The sequence below is a fragment of the Synchiropus splendidus genome, chromosome 9 (assembly GCF_027744825.2).
Source record: "Synchiropus splendidus isolate RoL2022-P1 chromosome 9, RoL_Sspl_1.0, whole genome shotgun sequence".
Lineage (NCBI taxonomy): Eukaryota > Metazoa > Chordata > Actinopteri > Syngnathiformes > Callionymidae > Synchiropus > Synchiropus splendidus.
This window is the reverse complement of record NC_071342.1, coordinates 16,618,052-16,640,454: the sequence shown is the minus strand read 5'-3', so window position 1 is coordinate 16,640,454 and position 22,403 is coordinate 16,618,052. Positions and strand designations below refer to the sequence as shown.

The following is a 22,403-nucleotide window of genomic DNA, read 5'->3' as shown; positions in this document are numbered from 1 at the left end:
AAGAAAGGCGGCATATTAATGAAGAGGTTTTGCTTTTCGGGAATGGTCGAAGAGCGGGGCGGTCGCGGTGTTTACCGAGCAGACTTGTTTTCGTCTCTCTAGCCGGCAGGTCACAGCTCAGCGCTCTTTAATTGGCTCAGATTGTCAGACAGCGTTCTGTCTCCGGGAAAAGAAATGTCTAAACTCTTAACCCACTGGCACCGAATTCCCTCTTTTTTTTGTCTTTCAGAGTGGCAGCTCATGCAGCTAAGCTATTCACAAAAGATTACTTTGAAAACCTAACATTAACATATGAAAATGAGCTGCTTTCCACATTTAGCCACTCATTAGTTCTGTGGGTCGGGGACTTGTTGAGCTTCACTTTGTATTGATTTAGTTAAGCAGGGAGACACACAACGGACAAAGCTATGAATCCTCTTTCATAGACCACCCGGTTTACATTCTTGGGTTTACCCTTGTGAACTGCATTGAAAGGACACTTGGCGTTGTGACCAGCCCGTCTGAGGTTATACACAATAATATCCACATTATTGTCGTTGTATCCCAGGCATAAAAGATCATTGAAAAAGCACCTCTTTCTCGCCGGGAGTCATCTGACGCTGATGGTCCCCTGAAGAAATCAGTAAAGCAAAACATTGTAATATCCGCCGGTTAATCCAGAGAGACAGATGCGCGACCGACAGTCGGATCCTTTAACCGTAGATATATATGTGTCGCCAGGGGAAATCATCCGCCAACATTGGAGCTTGAACAAAACAAAGTACGAGAGCAAAACTTTGATGAAAAAAGAAACGCTTCAGCAATGCCACGTGTCAAAAGCTGAAATTTGATTTCATTTATTGATCATTTATGGGCACCAATTTCTGCAAACCCTGTCTGAGTTGCTCCCATGATGCTGGAGTGGCCAAATCGCTCCAAGTAAAGGTGTTGAAATCACCCCTGTGAGGTTGCATATTGTCAATTGTCAAGTGGAGTTCATGTCACTGGGCGCAATGTTTCTCCTCCTGCGACATTTGTAGGTACCATAGTCAGGCTTCACTGGACTGTCCAACATGTGGTCAAGAAACTGGGGTGGCGCTCCTTGATGTGCCGCTCTTGAAAGATAACATTGCATCACTTGGTCTATGTACGGTAGTACATCAAGTGATCATGAGCTTGACTCTTTTCAGCGGAGTCAAACTCATGCTATCATACAGCAAGTTATTATATATCATAACATAAGAGAAGTATTAACAGTAATAGCTTACAATTGTCTCCCCTGTGCACCATCATCCTGACCCTTCTCAAAACACTGCGCGAAGAAAAACAGCTTTTGAAACACTGTTGCGTCAGCATGCAACATGGTAGGCTGAATTCTGCGTCACCCCGTGAGACTACACCAGAGTACTGACTGGTGGTGTGCTAAGAGTTGCTGCTGAGTGGTAGCAGCGGTCAAGCAATTCTGTTTTCATCTGACTGACCCTAACCTTTCCTCAAGACTCTAGATTCTTGGCGGCTCATTTCCAAAGACTGCAATCCCGGTCATCGTAATGGACACCCTGCCTTCAATTACGGTCATTTTTATTTACCGTAATTTCCGGACTATAAACTGCTACTTTTTTTCTTGCCGCCTGATCCCTGTGGCTTATAAAACAATGTGGCTAATATATAGATTTTTACAGGCTAAAGAGTGTCATCCCATCAAAATATTGAGCCTTGTCATATCGAAACAAATAAATCACAGGCGTTTTATTTACCCTAAAGAGCTTCAAATGCTCTGTTTTCACCCGTGTGTCCGCAGATCCGCCAACAGAGCGGGTGAAAACAGCGCATTTTGAGCCTTTTGATGTAAATAAAAGATGTGAGGAGTTCATGATTCATGCTTAGAACATTGCCGAGTTTGTTTCATGAGTCTCCTTGTTGAACCCCATTTTCAAAGCTGGTTTAGAAGTGATCCTCATGCATTTTTAAGCCAGGCGCACCGCTGACCTTTCTACGGTGCAGACAGCACCACTGCACCCACGGCTTATAGACCGGTGCAGCTTACGTATGAACAAGAACTATTTTCCTTCTTAAATTTAGTGGGTGCAGCTCATATGCTGGTGAACTCTGTAGTCTAGAATTTACTATAACATCAAACAAACACAGTTTGTTGAATCCTAAGTCTCTTTGGGAGTCCGCACTCTCAGTTCCAAAGCAAGGCAGAAGATAAATGTTTTCATCTATTCTCCATCGCTCTGGTGACTGTTGTTTGACTGTGAGCAGCTGGGCACCAATGTGAGACTCGCAAGGATCAAAGCTCCAGTGCCGGTTTCTGCACGGCAGATGAACGCACACTGTCTTTCGGTTTGTGGATCAAATGGAAAAGAACAAAATCTGACAATGTAAAGCAGAGACGCTTCTCCACCTCCATCGATCCAGCTCTCCCTTCTGCTTTGAAAAAGAAGCGTCGACTAAGAGACAGGGAGATGTCATGTGGCTGTGTGACAAAGGGAACCTCCTGTTCTGCCGACAGCTTGTGTCTGGAACATTAAGCAGAGACAGTTCCCATGCTGCCGTGTGGCTGACCGGCAGGAACGTCTCTCCCCGAGGACCCACTGAAGTCCACTGGCAAGAACATAAAAAGAGGAAAGGGAGCTTCAGCATCTGATCCAGGACAAAGTGCACCTGTAGACTGATGACTAACCCTTGGAAAAGCAAACTCTTCCGACTCAAATATTGAGTCTCTTTCCGTAAATATCAATTTGAATGATTGCTCTTTCCAAAGATAAAACACATTTGGCACTTATCGCTTGTTTAAAAAGCAAACAAGAGATTAAGATGAGATAAAACTAATATTGCTTTTGCGAGCAAATCCTGTTTCTGGAAGGATTGCAGTGCAAGAACTCTGTTGTGGCCTCATTTTTATCTCATTCGACTGGTTTGACTCTGACAGCATGTGAGTATCTAAATGTGTTTCATCATATGATCCCAGCTAACGCCATCTTGGTCATATATCCTGTCAGTCCAGAAAAAGTAATAATAATCTCCTCGGCGGCTGTCTGGTCTTCAACGTCACCAACTTCTTCAACTACTTCAACATTGCTACCTACCTATTGGGCTATAAAAAGATCAGGACTAGGACTAATGGCCTGGGTACAACAGCCCCAACAAGTCTGGTCAGAATCAACCAGTCAGCTTGCTGTTCCCCCTGTCGTTGTCTTAAGCAGTGATTCTTAACCATAGGCCCAGGTCCCATGGTTGGGCCGTGAGCGCCTCCTAGAGGGCCGCTAAAGGTTTTTTTGTTTTACACCTATGCGCTGTGAGGGCTGCAGGACACTCAGTTTTAATACACTTGCCACATATGGTGGCAGTAGTGTGTCTATTGAATTGACTTGACAGCTGCAAATCTGTGATAGTTAACAACTATGGAGAAGTTCATGAAAAGAAAAAATAATAAAGAAAGTGATGCCGCCCCCCCAACAGTAAAAACTGTTCATGAAAGCACTTGTTGAAGCATTTTTGGAAAAAAAAAAAAAAAATACAGCATTTTATTGCGATACTTTTATTTGCACTTTACTTATATCTTCTTTGGAGTTTAAATAAAATATATTATTTTTATGTTATGATATTTAGACTTGGTTTTATTATATTTATTTGATTCAGTTTTTCTAATTTTCTCAACAGTTTGCATCAAGCATTTTTTTTTCGTTTTTTCTTTATTAAATTTGATAAATATGACTTGCACCTGGTTCTGCTGCTGGCTGGACTTTTCGATGACAAATCTTTGCGACAATTGCATGGCTTCATGTCATTTCACAAGATTTTGTGAAAATCTAAGTAGATTAAATATGGTTACTGAGCTCAAATGAAATCGAGAGTAATGAATCAGTTCTATTAGTTGAATGGGCCCCGGGTCCATTTGTTCTGGGAAAGGTGGGCCCCGAGACCACAAAGGTACAGAACCCCTGGTCTAAAGGATGTTTGCTTTCTTGCCCCCAAAATGGTGGGCTGAGCTCTTCATTGACATCTGCACTCCAGAGACTCACTGAGGTTTTACCCCCTATGCTGCGAAAAATGCTGCTTTTCTATGACACTTTGGATGAAACTTACAAACAAAATGGATCATGATATTTCTGCGCTCTCTCTTCAGTCAGCTGTTCTTACGACCCTAACATAACTTGGCTCCCTCGAACATGACAGTCTTCCAAGGTCACGTACCTCACCTTCACAATTTTATGAATGAATGAAATAGTTTGTTCCATTTTAGCAAGCCATATGAATGCACCATCAAAACAAACAAAAAAAAAAAACTTCATCAAGTGGAAGCAGAATTTACGATGAGAGCCGATAGTAAACAGCTGGTTGAATTATTTGGCGCAGTGCACTAATGCTGACCAACAACACTCCCTCTCTTGTCTAATAAATGAATAAAAAGTGCCTGTGCATGTGTTGGCGGGGGGCTCTGTAATTTTCTGCTTGTCTGCATATAAGGGTGACTTATGCCCGAGTGTGTTAAAATATGACCTTCGCCTTCTCGTACTGGAGAGATGAAGCGACACAAAGGCAAACTGAATCACTTAACAAAGTTTTTTAATGCAGTATTTTTATTGCATAAGATGTTTTTTTGACTGGTTCATAACTCATTTATCTCCACTCTAGTTATATGACTCGGTCAACTGCTGAGAAAGATCCTTGAGGTAGCTGAACTTCTGCAGAGTGAGCGGTGAGGTTTTCGCTCAAGGAGTCCATCCAGTCTGCTGTTTTTCCTGCTTCCCTTCTTTATCAGACTCTGAGGACTGTTCTTGGGAATGTTGACCGGAGGCGTTTTTCTCTCCCGCCCCATCTTGTTTATGTGTTTACCACCCTCTGCTCACATCCTCCTCTAAATGATTGCCCCGCCACTGTCGGCACAAGCAGAAGTCAGAGTAGTCTGCGAGGCAGCCAGCGCTGGCCTTCTCCTCAAGCCTGAGCCGACACCTCCGTTGACCCCAAATCAATGAAAATTCACAGCCTTATTCTCCCCATTTGGGATATTAAATGACTAATAAGGGCCAGCGTCGATTTTGGGCATTTTTCCTACAGAAAAGCTGGCAGTGTTCTTGGGAGCACGGGGGTGTGTAATGAGAAGGAGAGTGCTGTATCCTTGCTTTTCTTTCCACTTTTTTTTAAATTACAGAATCGATAGTTTCAGGATACAACAGCTTTTCTGAGCTGCCAGTGAGTGAAACTTTAAAAACATTTGTTTTTCTTAATATTTTTCCATTTTTCTGTAGCGTGAGCACAAGTGGTTTCTTTTTATTCACCTATTTATTTACTACTTCAATTCATCCTAATGCCTTGAACCTTTTGGGTGTGAGGATATTGCACGATCTGATTGGTTGACACTGTCTCTCCATCACCGACCTTTCTTCGCAAGGAAAGATCAGGATCATCTTCATGTGAAACCAGCATTAAAGGTCTATTAGTGACATCACCTTAGTTCCTTAACAAAACTAGGCCTGGAATCCCAAGTTTATTTATTGCCCAAAGGCCACGTGATGATCAGTGGTCGAGCAGCAAACTTTTATCTGCAATTTACATGTGTTGAAATAGTCTCAGAAAGGAATGTTTCAGAGAATTGGTTTAATGACTTGCACTTGAGAACTGATAACTTGGCAATGTCCATGAATTCAGCGACGTAGGAAGGTGAAGAAGAGAGTGCATGTAGGGTGGAACAAGTGGATAAGACTGACTGGAGGCAACATGACAGAGGAGTGTCAGTGAGTGGGAGCTACTGGATGCATGGTTAAATGATAAGCTGATGCCAGAAGTACAGGGTTGAGAAGAGGTGAAGATAGTCCTTGGGGATGACAAGGAAAAAACAAGCTGGAAAATGAGTATAGCGGCGGGACTAGGGCACCCATCCTCGCTCACATGGCGTGATATACTGACAACAGGAAAGTGGACTTTTGCGTTCTATACTTGACGCCAAAGGCAGCCTTTCGCATTTCATTGGAGTGAGAAAAAAACTTTCGTTCCCGTGTAGTGTTTTAGGCGGAAGGCTGGATCGCCTCGGGTGGGAGTGTGAGGTGCCATTTGAGGAGCTTTAAGTAGCAATTGACACGTTATGTCTTGAACAAAAGGAGCACTATCCCATAGCTTATATAACTCCAACATCCTTTTTTTTGCCATGACACGCTGCCCACAACGGGAAAAGCCGATGCGGTACAAGCAATACTGAAGGCTGCCTTCAGCGTCGGTATAGGTCGTGAAAGTCAACATTACACCATGAGAGTGAAGGTGGGTTGAACCGGGTGGTTCAAAGACACAGAGATGGGACTCGGCGTTGGGCCTTGACTTTTGGAGATGGAAGAAATGAGGTTCAAGGATGTGGTGAACAAGGACAAGAACATGAACAGGTGTCACTGGGGAGGATGGTCGAGGTAGGCAAAGGTGGAGGAAGCTAACATGCTGTGGCAACCCTGATAGAAAATAGACAGCGACCATAGGACTTCACATTTCCTTTCCCCTACTTGACCTTTAAAGTAAAGTAACTTCGGCTTCAAAACTATTGGTAATAAATCAACTCTGTGCTTGTCTTTGTTGTCACCATTTGCTAATACTGTCGTTTCCTCCCCTGGGTGTTTCCTCGCCTCTGAAAACAAAAGCACCAGAGTGAAATCATTGTTGCTTCATCCTTCCTGCTCTTTAATCTTTTTTCCTGGGAGTCGTTGGTCTATCAGGGATTACAAAACCAAACTCCATAGTGTTACATCAGTGTTGTGTTGTTATTCACAGTCGGAAGCCTGCTGGACTAAATAGAGACAAAAGTTTGTATGCAAATCTGAGCAGCGGAGTTTAGTGTCCTGGACTGCAGGTTCACGAAATCGTAAAAATCTCCCTGACCCCAGACTCTCGGCTGTTAGCATCCGCAACACCAGGAGCACCGATTGTTTTCTCTCACAGTAAGCAGTTGTATTTGTTTACATCATCGCCGGACCGCCCGGGGAGGGTGGTTATTTTTATGATGTGCTTTGTTTGGTTGATTGTTGTTGCGAAGAGGGAAGCGGCGAGGTTAGCTCGGGGAGCGGCGAAGAAGGAGTTGTGCGACTACACAGATAACAGGCAGGATATAGTGGAGGGGGTGAGGGGGTTGGGGGAACGCGGGGTTCTCAGGCTGCCTTACAGGGATGGGAGTCTGTAATTAATTTTGCATGCTTCTCTCTCCTCTCTCAGACTGGTGTTGTTCTTTTTTAAGTTTATCTATTTAGGAAAGTGCTGCATTTCCAGGCATAAGCAAGTTTCCAGTACTGATGATTTCAAAGTTACTCTTCAAAGTCCAATTAGTAGTTTGTGACTCAGATATAAACAGCAGAAAGAGGCGACAGTGTTTGTCATCTTGATGCTTGGATTGGACGGGAAATGGAAATAAATAGCAGGTTTAGAGATGAGTTGCACACTGGACCGATTTAGAACAGATCGTGTTGTGTTGTGCTGTGGATATATCTGACTTTGTTTCGCTTAATATGAAGAGTTTCTGTTTCACCCGAGTAAAACCAAATACAGTGGTGCCTCGGTTTTTGAACGTCTCGGAATTCGAACAAAAATTTCTAGATTTTTTTTGCTTCGGATTTAGAACGAAAATTCAGAACTCGAATGTCCCCGAAAAAAGCCAGAAAAAACTTAACGCGCACGGACCGATCAGCTGACCCACAACGCGCTTTGTTATTGTGTATAACGCAGCCTCTGTATGCAGACGTGTCCCGTTAGCTACATTTACCGACACAGTACCGCACATTCAGAGCTGGACATGCACCGGGCACCTCTTCACTTCTGGAGAGACGTCACTCACTCGGCAACCCCTCCCACATGCAGCGGCCACACACATAGAGGAACAGCGCACCTGCAGCAGACACTCTACATTCACTCCTACAAAAGACTATTTTAAAGCTTGGAACGCATTATTTCTTTTTCCATTCATTGTAATGGGAAAAATCGATTCAGATTTCGAACAATTCACTTCTCGAACGGCCGTCTGGAACGGATTGTGGTCGAGAACCGAGGTACCACTGTACTTCTTCAAATAGTTAGACACTTTTTAATGGAAATCTGACCAAGAACTGCATCTTCAGTATGACAGGCAAAGTTAGGGAGCCATGGTTGTTTGGAGACACAGGCACGTTGGACAAAGAATGTTGGAGAGACTACAGTAGGTTAAAGGAGAAGAGGTTTCTATATTTGGTGATTTAGAACAGAATACTTTCGGACACAAATATTTCTCTGTAATACTTTCTCATCTTTGTGTTTTAGATGTCACTGAAACCAACGATCCTGGCACCAGCAATGACGGTAAGAAGACTTCAGTTGACTCGAGACTTATTGATGGATTAACTCATACAAGCAAAAATAATAACTTGTGTTGTGGTCAGACCATTTAGATTTGCAATATGATCAAGGGGGAGATGGACGGCCACCCAGTGAGGCAGTTTGAGGACGTCAGTGTTATGAGAGAGGCAGCCCAGTTTTGAGCCAGAGGAAGTTTATGAAGGGATTTGTGAGGTCGACCAAATAAAAGAATGAGGAGAGCATTGTTCATAGCATAGCACAGTAGAAAATCTGAAAGGAGAGTCAAATTTCAAACATCTGTTATAGAAGCAAGGAGGGTGGCCAGGGTAATCATCCATGTGAGTCTGGAATAAAGTTACATTGCCGAAAGGGAGTCAGTAAGTGATGAAGAGGAGGTGCCCTGGGACAGAGCCCTGGGGCACGCCACTGTTTGCTATCTCAATGTTTCTGCTCACAAATGTCTCTCGCTTTGTCAACATTTATCGTTTTTCCGCCTCTTTTTTTCCTCAACTTTTCATCAGAGGGGATGAAAGATGATGTCGCAGGCTCAGAAGAACCTATTCTCACTGACAGCACCCAGTCCAAAGGTAAAAGCATCACCGCTCGGAGAATCCCGTGCTTCATCCACTCTTTCACTCCTTGTTGCTCCTTTTTCGACGGCCAGATCGCCATCTTCCTCCTTCCCTCCCCGTCTGTCTCCATCTAGTTGCTTTCGTAGCCTTCAGTTTGTTTGCGCCCCTTCAGGGCCGAACGCATTTGTGAATCCTCTCCTCCCACTTCAGGTCCACGGCAACGACCCTGATATTTTGGTGTAAATGTGTCAGCGCGCCTTTGGAGATTGAGTGTGATAAATTACCTGCGAACTAAACTATCAGCCGTTTAATAAATCAACTTGTGCATTGCATATTATTTTAACAGGCAGACTGGAGGGGCAATAATCACGCCAATAAATCATGGCTGATAAGGAAACCACACAGTTGTTCTGCTCAGACCTCCACTGACATTTAGGGTAATATCAATCCCCGCATTTTAGACGCTCGTATTTTGTTTTTCCTCCTTCTGAAAGTGTGCCAATTTTTAATTTTCTTTTACGTAACTGAACAGATTGTTTGACAAACAAAAGGATTTGAAGTAGATTGACAGAGACTTTTGGAGCTTAAACAACGGCAGACTGAAATGAAAAGTTTCCTGTCGAACAGTGGAGCGGATCAGAGTGAGGAGCATTGAGGAGAACAGAAGGGTGCACAGTGTGCAGTCAAAATTAGAGGCAAAAATCAGAAGAGACGGTGATCAATCACATGAGACGGCGCCGTTTTGCAAACAGATATTGTAGGTTACACCGGAGAGACTGCATAAACCCAGTTTCTGCATGGAGGCTCACCACTCTGTCCGTCAAACACAAATCTCTGTCTCACGTTGTGATTGTGTGGGACTGATGAAGAATCATAGCTTCATGCTGAGCCTTTCGTGCTGAAAATTGAAATTGTATTCAATATATTTCGTATTAAATTTCAATTATAAACAGCTTCACTCAGGAGGATGATAAAAAAAATGTTTAAAATCTGTTGGAAATTCCATAATTACTTATGGTTGTGCTGTAGATAAATGTGACTTTTTTCGCTTGATATGAAGAGTTTCTGTTCCACCAGATTAAAACCAAACATAGTTAGACACTTTTTAAAAATGGAAAACTGACCAAGAACTGCATCTTTCATGATCAAGACATGCTGCAAAGTTAGGGAGCCATGTTTTTTTGGAGAGACAGGCACGTTGGACAAAGAATGTTGGAGAGACTACAGTAGGTGAAAGGAGGAGAGGTTTCTATATTTGGTGAATGAGGACATAACAAGGACTGACATACTTTCACTCCCTAGGCATCAAAAAATGACTGTCTTCATGTGGACTTTTATCGCTGTGGTTGGTGACAAAGTTAGCTGTTAGCACGTCCTGCAGGTTGAAACATGATGCTTTATACAGTGGTACCTCGGTTATCGAACGTCCTGGACTTTGAACAAATCGGAGTTCAAACAAAAATTTCATTTTTTTTTTGCTTCTGATTTTGAATGAAAATTCAGAACTCGAACGCCCCGCAAAAAAGCCGGTAAAAACATAACGTGCGCGGGCCGATCAGCTGACCCACGACACACTTTGTTATTGTGTATAACGCAGCCTCTGTATGCAGACGTGTCCTGTTAGCTACATTTACTGACTGTTTTTTCTTCATATTGAGGTGTAAAACCTTTCCTGTCTCCACACTGGACCGTGGTAGAGTGTCACAGGTGCTCGCTCTCCACACCTCCGAGGCTGGAGCGCACACTCCAGGGTTTGATGTTGTGGGCTGGAGCTGGGACAGGGATGAGGCGAGTCTGGGACAGAGCGTGACTTGGTTTATGACTTTGTCACAGCCAAACTGCACAGAAGCGCACATTCAGAGCTGGACACGCACCGGGCACCTCTTCACTTCTGGAGAGACGTCACTCACTCGGCAACCCCTCCCACATGCAGCGGCCACACACATAGAGGAACAGCGCACCTGCAGCAGACACTCTACATTCACTCCTACAAAAGACTATTTTAAGGCTTGGAACGCATTATTTCTTTTTCCATTCATTGTAATGGGAAAAATCGATTCAGATTTCAAACAATACGCTTCTCGAACGGCCGTCTGGAACGGATTGTGGTTGAGAACCGAGGTACCACTGTACTTCTTCATAGGACCGTACAGTTCTACGGTGACTAGGGAGGATGACCCACATAGGTGAAGCTGGAGGACTGTGTCTGCATCTTTGGCCCTGAACTGGACTGATGAAACCAAAGTATATTGCGGAAAGGAAAACTGTATAACTCTATGAATCTGTTTTATCCGCAGATGCTATTGAGAAGAAAGAATGACCAGATGAGGGAAGGACAATCAACCTTATCTGACAGCCAGCAAACTGTGCAAGGGCCTACCACCTGGGGTCGAACCGGCTCCTTGGGATTACGGGGCTCTGACATTGGCCAACATTCTCACTTTCCCACCTTTATTTAGCTTCCTCCACGTTGGTTTAAACCTTCCTCTCCACTCAAGTTTATGTCAGAATGTACCTACTATAGGACTTGAACATATCAGCCAGAAAAGATGAGCCATACCTCACTGTGTGTTAGAGTCATTCTCCCGCTAGATGTGATGCCACTAACCAGGTTCTTTTGTTTGATTTATCCTGCTGTTCGAGCATGCTGAAGCCGTCGGGGGACAGACGTGTCCTTTGATTCTGCCGGCGGTAAACATCAAGCCACTTTTTTTTTTCTTCCGACATCTGAGACGCCACGGTGGCAGTCGCGCTGACTTTCAACAGTCGAATCCTGAGTTTGAATGGCTCTTTGGAGTGCGACCTGTCTCCTCGCGCTCGGCTGCTGCTGCCGCCGCTCCCACCGAATCAGCCGACGCTTTGAATCAGACGCAGGTCTCGGAGGATCTGGAACCCCTCCAGGCCTTTTAGCTACCAACATTATCGTGTCTGATCTCAAATGCAGCTTGACTCATTCGACCGGGTAAAAGCTCGTCAGCGCACACGCATGCTAAAGAGGATGTGATTGTCTTTTTAACAAATCGATTAGTTCTAAACCTGTGCCCTTTTTTTTCTAGTGCATGCTGGATAATTCATTTGAACGTCATCAACATTCACAGGAATTTCTGCTTCATTTCCTTGTCCCTGATGTTCCAACGGTATTGAATAAATCTGCCTTATTTTGTATCAAGCTCACATTCACTCATGACAGACGTGGTCAAAGGATGAATAATGTACGACCTGCTTGCAGATGAATTTTTCATTTTGACTAAATCATGCACTGTCTAATACCTAATTTCCCCCTTAATTCATCAATGATGTATCTGTTTGGTTCTCAGTGTTGGTATGATTTATGTATCGCGTTGAGTGGTGCCATTTTATCGACCAGATGAGTCACGTTTATGAAATGATGCCTTCATAATTGTTTGCTTTGCTAAAATATAACTGAAACGACTAATAAAGGTGAAGTTGGAGGCTACGTCTCAGCTTTTCAGCGCAGCGTGTCACGCGTCTTGTTTTCGCCGGTGACTATTTCATTTCATTGTGATTGCTTTGAGAGCGGATAATTTCACCTCTGCAACAACCGTAACGGAGCGGTCAGTCGTGTGACTCTGGGAGGACGGAAACAATTAGCATGTCCTGTGATCTCCAGCTTGCTGCCTCCAAGCGCTCGCTGTGTACTGTACAAATGCCCCACGTGTCTCTCAAGGACCTTCACATTCCCCGAGTGGGAGCGTCTTTTCTTAAATCCACTCTCAAAGTTCAGTGAAAATCGAAGATGGAGCGACTGAAATGGACAGAAATTGGGTAAGGGGTGCTTTGACACTTGCTTTTGTGCCATCTCGGGTGAGGAAAGCGCCGTCTAACCTTTCCACCTTAATTCCCTGAAAGCTCAGATTGTAATTCTGAGGGCATTTCTGGGAAGGGTACCTCCAGGAACCGATTTGTTCTGGTCTTGTTGCTTTTTATTTGTGCTTGAACCGTAGCTGTAGCCCTTAAAAAGCAAGAAAAAAAGCACCCAGAACTGACTCTCCCCCAAGCCACTGAATTCCATCCATCCATTTATTTTACCCCAAATGACCCTACATTTATTTTATTTGTATAATGAACTACCCTTTTGCATTTGAAATATCATTGATGGCAATGTGCTCAACCGGGCAGTGGCTAGCATTAGCATTACAAAACAAACACATATGTTGATACTATACCATCGATGTTTTCTGGTGATAAGTTTTCCTTCTTCTTTTCATACTGTCAGATTAAAGCAAGTTTGCATTTAATATGCTAAAAGCCATGAGCATCACAGACAGTTCTTTCTTCAACTTTTCAAGCACTGCTTCTTTGTTTCAAAACACTTTTTTCTGTCTTTTCCATCAAAACAGAGAAGAGCAAATCTATAACATCTGGACAGGAACCAGGGGAAGACAAACAGTGAAAAAACTTTTTTTTTGTTTTCATGCAATTTCACCAACAGCAGGCCCAGACTGGAACAGACTTTGTCAACTCAGGCACATCTTTTATTTATCGGCGCCTTCACTTCAAAGTTGTTGCACTGCTGCTGAAGATTTTTATGTTTGAGCCAAAGACAGCTGAGTTTGGAGTGAACTTTCCTGGTTCTCTACGCTCATTGAAAAGCACAGTGTGCTCATTAAGATAATCTCTCGGAGATTATACTGCAAATTGCAGTTTATTTGCAGATGCATTTATGGTTTATGATAATTATAATTTTTGCAAACATGACAGGAATCACGAATTTAATTGATCTAGTTTCAGACATTGCTTGTGTATGTAGTCTGTGTGTCTTCACAGGTTTTGTCCTCTATACACAAAACCAACTCATGATCATGTTTTCTCTTTCGAGGACACAGTGTGGTTCAGCTAGAGTTTATTTCATATATATATGTATTTTTTTTTCATAAAATATAGAATAAACTCTTATTTATTGTATTTATTATTTATTATATTTAGTCTTTTATAAAAAAAAACACTGCATCAATATTACATATCTAATTTATATTGTAGTTGTATTTTATGCAGTAGTGCACAACCTCCATTTTCTTCTAGAACCAAGATACAGTGGTACCTCGGTTTTCGAACATCTCGGACTTCGAACAAATCGGAGTTCGAACAAAAATGTCAAGATTTTTTTGTTCCTGAATTCGAACGAAAATCCAGAACTCGAATGCCCCTGAAAAAGCCAGAAAAAAACATGCGCGGACCGATCAGCTGACCCACGACACGCTTTGTTATTGTGTATAACGCAGCCTCTGTATGCAGACGTGTCCCGTTAGCTACATTTACTGACTGTTTTTTCTTCATATTGAGGTGTAAAACCTTTCCTGTCTCCGCACTGGACCGTGGTAGAGTGTCACAGGGGAGGTGCTCGCTCTCCACACCTCCGAGGCTGGAGCGCTCACTCCAGGGTTTGATGTCCTGTTGTGGGCTGGAGCTGGGACAGGGATGAGGCGAGTCTGGGACAGAGCGTGACTTGGTTTATGACTTTGTCACAGCCAAACTGCACAGAAGCGCACATTCAGAGCTGGACACGCACCGGGCACCTCTTCACTTCTGGAGAGATGTCACTCACTCGGCAACCCCTCCCACATGCAGCGGCCACACACATAGAGGAACAGCGCACCTGCAGCAGACACTCTACATTCACTCCTACAAAAGACTATTTTAAGGCTTGGAACGCATTAGTTCTTTTTCCATTCACTGTAATGGGAAAAATCGATTCAGATTTCGAACAAACCGTCTGGAACGGATTGTGGTTGAGAACTGAGGTACCACTCTATATATATAATAGTTTTTTTCCCAGAGGTTGGAAATTATACACAAGTGGAGATGAAAATAACTTGTTTTTATTACAGCCTCTTTTGTCTGTTTTGTTTTTTTGTTTTCAGCCTTTGAAAAACATGTCTAACACAATCGTCTGCAGCCGCTCCATATCCGAGTGCATCAATCCATCAAGTATCACACCTGTTCACCTGCAACTTTAAACAAGTCGTGCCTGGCTATAAGCTCTGCCTCCTTCACTATTAAGCTGTCGGTTGCCAAGCGGTTGTCAGGAGCGACTGTCCCTGCACCAGGGATGGTTCAAATATTAATGACTTCATTTAAATGTTGCATGTCAGAGCAGAGGCTTCCCTGAGCTCCATCAATGTCGTGGGAGTGGGACAATCACAAAAGCTCGCAGCTCAGCATGTTAAACACTGCGGAGCTAAAATAATAAAGTGCCCGGACCTCGCTGCTCTCCCAGTCTGACACTTGACTTTACAGCCTGCTCGAGTGGCGGCGTTGACATTGCTCACTCATATCCTTCCTATGTGCACATGAGATAAAGAAAGAAGGCCAGCATCCGCAGCTCTGAGTGACCCGTGTCGCACGTGCGTTTCTACCTGACGGTGCTTATCAACTGCTCATGGATGCTGTGATGAGTTGTGCACCGTTTATTCCATTTTCCAGGTGAAAGCCCGGCAGATCTCTTCCAATACAAACATGCATTACATGCTTCCCTTCCTCCTTTGAGCTCTGGCAGCGCTCTCCTGGCGCTAACTCATCCCGCCGCACCAGCGCCGCGCTGGATGTTAACACAAGCGCAAACAAATCGGAGAGAAAAATAATTCCAGCTGCAAAGCTTTAAATCCCAACACAAGATAAGCGGTTTCATCCGAAGTACAGTGTTTGTCCTTCATGAAAATTCATCAGCCCCACAAGAGGCGAAGGCAACACTATAGGTGAACTAAGCCGAGATAAACACTCTAATTGGCGCGGAAATTGACGGCACTCATTACTGGAGTCTTTCTTCAAAGGCTGCAAGAGCCACAGAAACGCTGAAAGGAGAGTGACTTGTAACTTCACTCGTTGCTTTGAACTAGACAGTGCTCCACAATTCTTACTGGCTGTTAGACTCAGTATTCAATCGAATACCTTTCTTCATCAGTTATCACATGAGGACCGCGATTGTAATACACGTCCACTGGTTCATGAAAGCACCTGTTGAGGCTGTTTTGAAAAAATAGTTGTTTAGTGGCACTCGGATTGGCAACACTATAAAAACTTTAAACTATACAAGTATAAAAACTATACTCCTAAACTATAAAAAGTTTTTTGAGCGTTACTTTTTTGTCAAAATATCCCACTTGATTCGAGAGACATTCACTTGTATGTGGCATTTCAGAAAGATGGAGGGACTTGTTTTGAGAAAATACTTACGTTCTACTGGCAGACGTCTTTCATGTACTGAATTTCAGAGAACTTTTACACTGAAATAAGTCAAAAAAGCTGCCAATAGAACACAACAAAAAAGATGAAAAGACAACCAATTTAAGGCTGCGTGTCTTTAAAGAAGTCCCTCCATCATGCTAGAATGTCATGTATAAGTGCATTTTTCTTAGCTCAAGTGGGATGAGATATTTTGATTTAAAATAAGACTTAAAGACTTCAAAAACCTTTTTGTAGTAAACAAGCTTCTCTTTCATTTCACTTCCTCTCTCTCGTCTTCACGGCTCTGATATTTGTTTACATGCCTCGAGATTTTCAACAGCAAATGTCGCATGAAACATGGCGCCCACACTGACGCCCCAACCCCGCATTAGCGCCTGGTTCTACAAATCTTTTGTGCAGCACGAGCTCCCATTCTCATGTAGTCTAAGAGCATAAGTAAGTTCAGGAACACCACCACCTCCAACTGTGCGTTTGCTTTAAACAGTATTTCAAATGCTAAAAAAAGAGGTATTAAATTGTGTTGATAAAATAAATGTAGGGCAATAATAACATTGAGAAACTTTTTTTTTGTTTAATCTGCGACTACTTTGACTCCTGTCTCTGCAACCTGAAACTGAAACTTCACCTCCCACCGACTGATTTATTAATGGGAGTCTGCAGCTGAGCGAGGTTGTTCGAATCTGCGTTTCGCTTTCTCTCTCTCAGTCACGCCAGTGTTCCTCCACTGTCCTGAAAACATGCACGAGGATGTCCGAAATGAAACTTTGATTTGCTCCATCTTGTTTGGATCCCATCTACATTCCTTTCTTCTGTCGCCCTTGCGTGAAATTTCATTGTGCACATCTCAGAGGCGCCGAGTGCCGAAGGCATGCTGGCTTCAGAGACTCCAGTCTGGGAATCCAAAGGTAAACTTTAGGTTACTAAAGTCGAATAAAGCAAAGACTTCTCTGAGACTCACAGTGAATGCCCAAACACATATATATAGAATATTTGAGAAATACATTTCTAGCTGATGCGGACCACAACAACAGTTACTTCTGATACCATTTGTCTTATTCTTATGGCTGTGACGGGGTTGACATGGGTAATGAGGGGATGGTGTACCACAAATATTACACCTCGTTCTATTACACAATCTAATGGACTGGAGCGCTGCCACCACCAGGAAAAGACAGCGCTAATGTGGAGGCCAACGTAGACAAACAACTATTCATGTCCGCTGTTACTCAGGTGTGCTATTTTAGATTTTGTCGTTCATCTTTTTACGGCAGTTTTAATTGTACTGTTTCTGAGAATAAAGTGAAGATTCCCGACGCTCATGATTTTATTTTGGTCGGTCCAGATTTGTTTGTATGAAAGAGGCCGTATCAGGGGCTTTTAAGATGTTACTGGACGCCACTTGGACCAATGTTTCTTTTAATAAAATTCTTTGGACATTTCACATTACTGCAAGGAGAAAACAGCTGTCTGGCTTGGCAACCATGCATTCCTGGCTCCTTACTGCATTTAGATTAGATTGCCTTTATTTTCGAGTCTGAAGAGACGTCCCTTTAAATGTGCCATTCAAAAAGCTGGCTCATTTTTCTTGAGCTCATTCCAGACAATAGATACAATTTGGACACGAGATGTAAACCTTTCTATCGCCAACTGTCTGTAATGTATTCAACAGAATAGTACTGTGTGTTTGTTCACCTGCCATCGCCTCAGCTGGCTGGTGTTTCCACTTCTCAAGATCAATGAAGGGTGAAGTCCGGAGGCTTTTCAGCCTGTCGAGGGTTTGTTTATTTAATCCTTTGTTTCAGTTGAGAAGTTCCACTCTGTCCATGTCCCAAATGTATTCTGAACGTCTCTCAATCGAATTAGAGGAAGACTGAATTCAGAGTCCTGCATTGCAATGCAAATGCCGTCCATCAGTTCCCACCAATGGTCACGAGGCACCACACAGTCTAGACCAGGGGTTCTTAACCTTCCTGATCTCAGGGCCCACCCTTCCCTGAATAAATGGACCCATTCAAGTAATAGAACTGGTACATTACTCTTGATTTCATTTGTGATCAATCACCATATTTCATCTACTCACACGTAAACAAACCAAAACCTTGTGAAATGACATGAAACCATGTGGTTCATCGCAAAGATATTTATTTGTCATCGAAAAGTCCAACCAGCAGCAGAAGCAGGTGCAAGTCATATTCATCAAATTTACCAAATAAAAAAAGTGAAAAAATACACTTGATTCAAACTGTTGAGAAAATTGGAAAAATGTAATACAATTCTAAAAATAAATATAATAAAACTATGTCTAAATATCATAAGATAAAAATAATATATTTTATTTAAACTGCTAAGAAAATATAAGTCAAGTGTAAATAACAGTATTGCCAAGTCAAAACAGCCTCAACAGGTGCTTTCATGAACCTGAATTTTAAGCACTGTTTTGAGTCGTATCAATTAGAATGGTCATATTGTTACTGTAGTTATTGCAAGTGTCTGTCAGGATACGCATGATGAAAATGCTGCTGTTGAAACAAAGCCTTTCCGATTTTCCCGTAGTGTGATTCTGGTTGTGCTGTGGTGCGTGACAATATGGACAATAAATAGTTATGATGTCATAGCTTAATGTAACGTGAAGTGGTCATGTGGGTTATGTCTTAAAAGTCCCAACTCAGGAGAGTTTTGAAGTGCAAGGAGCCCTTTCACCGTGACAGCAGGGAGTGTGTTTTTTAGTGCTGAACAATGCAGCGAAGTGATGTGAAGATGAAACGCCCATAAACTTTGGCGGCAGATTAAAAGCCAGCATCTCTCCTCTTGTTAAAAGATATACTTCACCAGCAATAACATTTAATTTCATAATGTGGTTTTTTTTCCACGGGCTGAAAAATAAGCAGGAAGCCTAATGACGGTGAACGAACCCCAATAGCTCTAATTAAATCAGACATTAATAAATGCATTCAACTTGTTAAGCAGTTACTTTGCAGGCGCTCCGATGTTTTTCCCACTGATGAAAGTAAAATGTCACCAGAATCTTAATTTCCTCAGGAATGAATCAGCAGAGCATTTAGAGATCCAGCTGTGAGGAGTTCACAGGTTCTCCCCAAACCCTGCTGCTCATCTTTCCTGCCCCCAACAGAAATGCACTTAACTGCTATTACTTGTGGGACAGAAAGCCAGAGGAGCAGCAGGTCGGGACCATAAGAGCTTTTTCATTTCCTCCTCACACACACAAAAAAAAAAAAAACAATAAAAAACATTGCTTCCTGGTAGATGGGAGAATTGTATTTGTTTTTGTTTCACTTTAAAATCTGGCAGAGGTACCGTACGAGTGTAGTACAAAGCCCAAGAAGCTTTGCAATGGTTTGCCTTGCCTTTACAAACCGCGTGATGGGTTGAACGTTCCACCCTTCTCCTGGTGGAGGAGCTTAGTTTTCAATGGTTTTGTAGGCTACGGTCCATCCAGACCAGAACCTCCCATCACAGGAACAGCTTCTTCCCCTCAGCCGTCAGACTGTTGAATTCGTGAACAGTCTTTATTTTATTTTATTTTATTTTATTTTATTTTATTTTATTTTATTTTATTTTATGTTTTCTGTCAGCACTTCATTCCAAATCACTTTCCTAGTTGGTGGGCTCCCCACTGACCATGGCAATAAATTAAATTCTGATTCTTATTCTGATGATGTATGAATGATAGGTGAGAGCATTACGTTTTGTGAAAAACACTGGTGAATGAAAAGAAGATCCCAGACACGCACAACGTCATTGAGTGTTCGACTTCACTTAACTGAAAGGTTTGTTCCACTTAATTTTTAGGATGACAGCCGACAAAACAACCAGACATTTAGCACTGAAAGCATTTGATCTTTAAATAAACGTTCAGCTAAGGGGGCCACATACATCACGATAATCGGGTTTGTTTTGTTTTTTTTTCTCCTGGGATGATAAATGGCCCATTATCATGACTTTATAAAATTGCAATTTCATTTCGCCAACTGCAAGCAGATAGTCAAAGGCCAAAACCTCAAACTTTATGGCCACCAGTTAATTCTGTTTCCCGAGTCTGACTCTTTTCAAATGTAAAAATTTTCCTTTGAAACTGGAAAGGAGTTTTTTTTTCTTCAATAAACAGTGGCTAGGAGGGAGAGAAAGGCCACTGACATTTAAAAGAAAAGTTAAGAAGATGAACCTTCAAGTTCTGTTTTTAAATCTTTTAGCTTTATTCAATTTATTTCTTTAATGCTCAAAAGGCATCAGAATCTCATTGAAATCATATCAATTGCTTTATGAGCAATTCCTTTCTCGTAAAGGGAGCCATTCCTCCCCTGAATCCATTTTTAAATAGAAATCTTACTTTTTAAAGCCGTCATTTTGTGTCAGTGCAGCCCATCCTCACTCCCAAATACTGGAATATATCGACATTGGGACAGTGGACTTTTGCGTCCTATACAGACGACAAAGGCAGCCCTCAGCGTCGCATGTTGACACAGGTGTGTCAATGGTTTCCCCTCCTGTGGAGGGGCTGGGGAACTCTCTCTTCACTGAATCATACTGGATGTCAGCTACTATTTATAACCCCTATGAGGTCTCCATGACAAAAACGCACGGCCGTACGATGGGATTTAAACAGCAATTGAGATGCCCCCAGCATCCCATGCCTTACCACACCTCTTTTATTTATCTATTTATGTATTATTTATGTGCTCTCTATATCGGACACCAATGTCCACCTTCCCAATGTCAATATATGACGCCATGGGAGCGAGGATTTTGCAACACAGTTAGTGTCTTGTTTGGTTCCTACACTCTTATTGTGAAGGTTCAGTTTCCTGCTGTTATTCATGAGGCGTGGCTTTTTCCTCTCGGGAACAGCTGCTGCTGAACTAGCCATCAGCTCAGCTGCTCTTCATGGCAAAGAAAGACAGACCTTCCTTGTCATTTTTACTGGAAGTCGTTGCGTTAATTCTTTTTACGGTATTCAGATCATTGTGCTGCTCATACGACCCATAGAAAAGAAGTGTATGATGCGAGACTGAAAATGTGGCATTCTTTCATGTACTTTGTTTTGGGACATTTTGGGAGAATTTTACCCTTATTTAATTCAAACCAAGAACCTATTTATTTGTTTATTTTGCGGAATAACTCATCCATTTTAAAATCAGTTTTGCTTGACTGCCTAATATATCCGTCTTCCCACTTTATTTATGTGGAAAACATCGCAGCATTATATTGAAATTACTTTTTGCTGCCCTCATAATGAAAATTTAATTTCAAGTTGGCAAGGCTGAATGCCACTTAGTGTTTCTCAGCCCTCCAGAGTTTTATCAAATGGGTTTTTAATGGATCATATCATTGCCAAACCTGCAGAATCTAACTGCGAGCCACCGGGACTGGAATATTTTCCAGCTTTTGATGAATCTCCTTGGAGACAGTTCACATCATGTTGGTGCAGATAGACACTTATTTATTTAGCGCTCCTAATGAGTTAGAACCAACTTGTAGCAAGTGAAGATTTTCAGTGAATATACGACTAATTAGACACTTTCTTTCAGCGCGGTATTATACCGTGACCTTCGATGTTAATCACGTTTTAGTTCTGTTAATATTTAAAGTTGCCAGAACAAATTTGGAGTCGTACCTTCAGAAAAGAAGATCAGCTTGATCACCGAAGCATGATGGCATCTCCTGTGGTGCTTTTGGACTCCTCCTGTGAGTTAGAGAGCTGTCTCCATAGCAACAGGCTGTATGGTAAGTAAAACCACTGAGAATCCAGTTCATGGAGTTTCAACAGAGAAAGGTGAAGACGGCTTGTTTTGGTTGTAAATAGTAAACAAGCACCATTTGCCAGCGGACGAACTAAATGATGTGTGACACAGGGGGCACGAGGTATCCTTTGGTATTATTATTAACTCTTTAGTGACTCTTTTTTGTACAAATTAGAGATTATCCATGTCCAGAATGTTTTTAGATTTTTATTGATTTATTGATTTTTTTATTCTTTCATCTTTTTTATTTTTATGTTTAACAAAACTTACAGTAACACACAAACAATGTGTGAACAGTAACTCAAAATTGACTGACAATAATGCACTTATTACTTATATTATTCATTTATTTATTTTACTTTTTATGGGATGCCATTTTTTGTTTGTTTCAACCAGACATTTTCTTTATACCCAGACTTTTATTTGGGTAAATTAAACTTTTATTTAGCAGAACTGTTTTCACCTGATTATTTTCTTTTTTTTATTTTATTTTACCTGGCTGTTTGGTTTTTCTATCCTTGAAGAGCCTCGCATCATGTATTAAGAGTCGTGATCATATCGGCATCACACTGCCATGCAG

The 22,403-nt window shown here is 42.2% G+C and overlaps 1 protein-coding gene across 2 annotated transcripts in view; it reads left to right on the top strand.

Annotated features, from left to right (window-relative positions):
• macrod2 (mono-ADP ribosylhydrolase 2) overlaps positions 1-12,313 on the top strand; it is a 498,510-nt gene extending 486,197 nt beyond the window's left edge. For both annotated transcript variants that reach the window (XM_053874271.1, XM_053874270.1), the window contains exons 16-18: positions 8,251-8,289; positions 8,808-8,873; positions 11,156-12,313. In XM_053874271.1, the coding sequence (XP_053730246.1) occupies positions 8,251-8,289; positions 8,808-8,873; positions 11,156-11,178 (128 nt within the window). In that variant the 3' untranslated portion in view covers positions 11,179-12,313. The remainder of the gene's footprint in view (positions 1-8,250; positions 8,290-8,807; positions 8,874-11,155) is intronic.
• Positions 12,314-22,403: the final 10,090 nt, after the last annotated feature.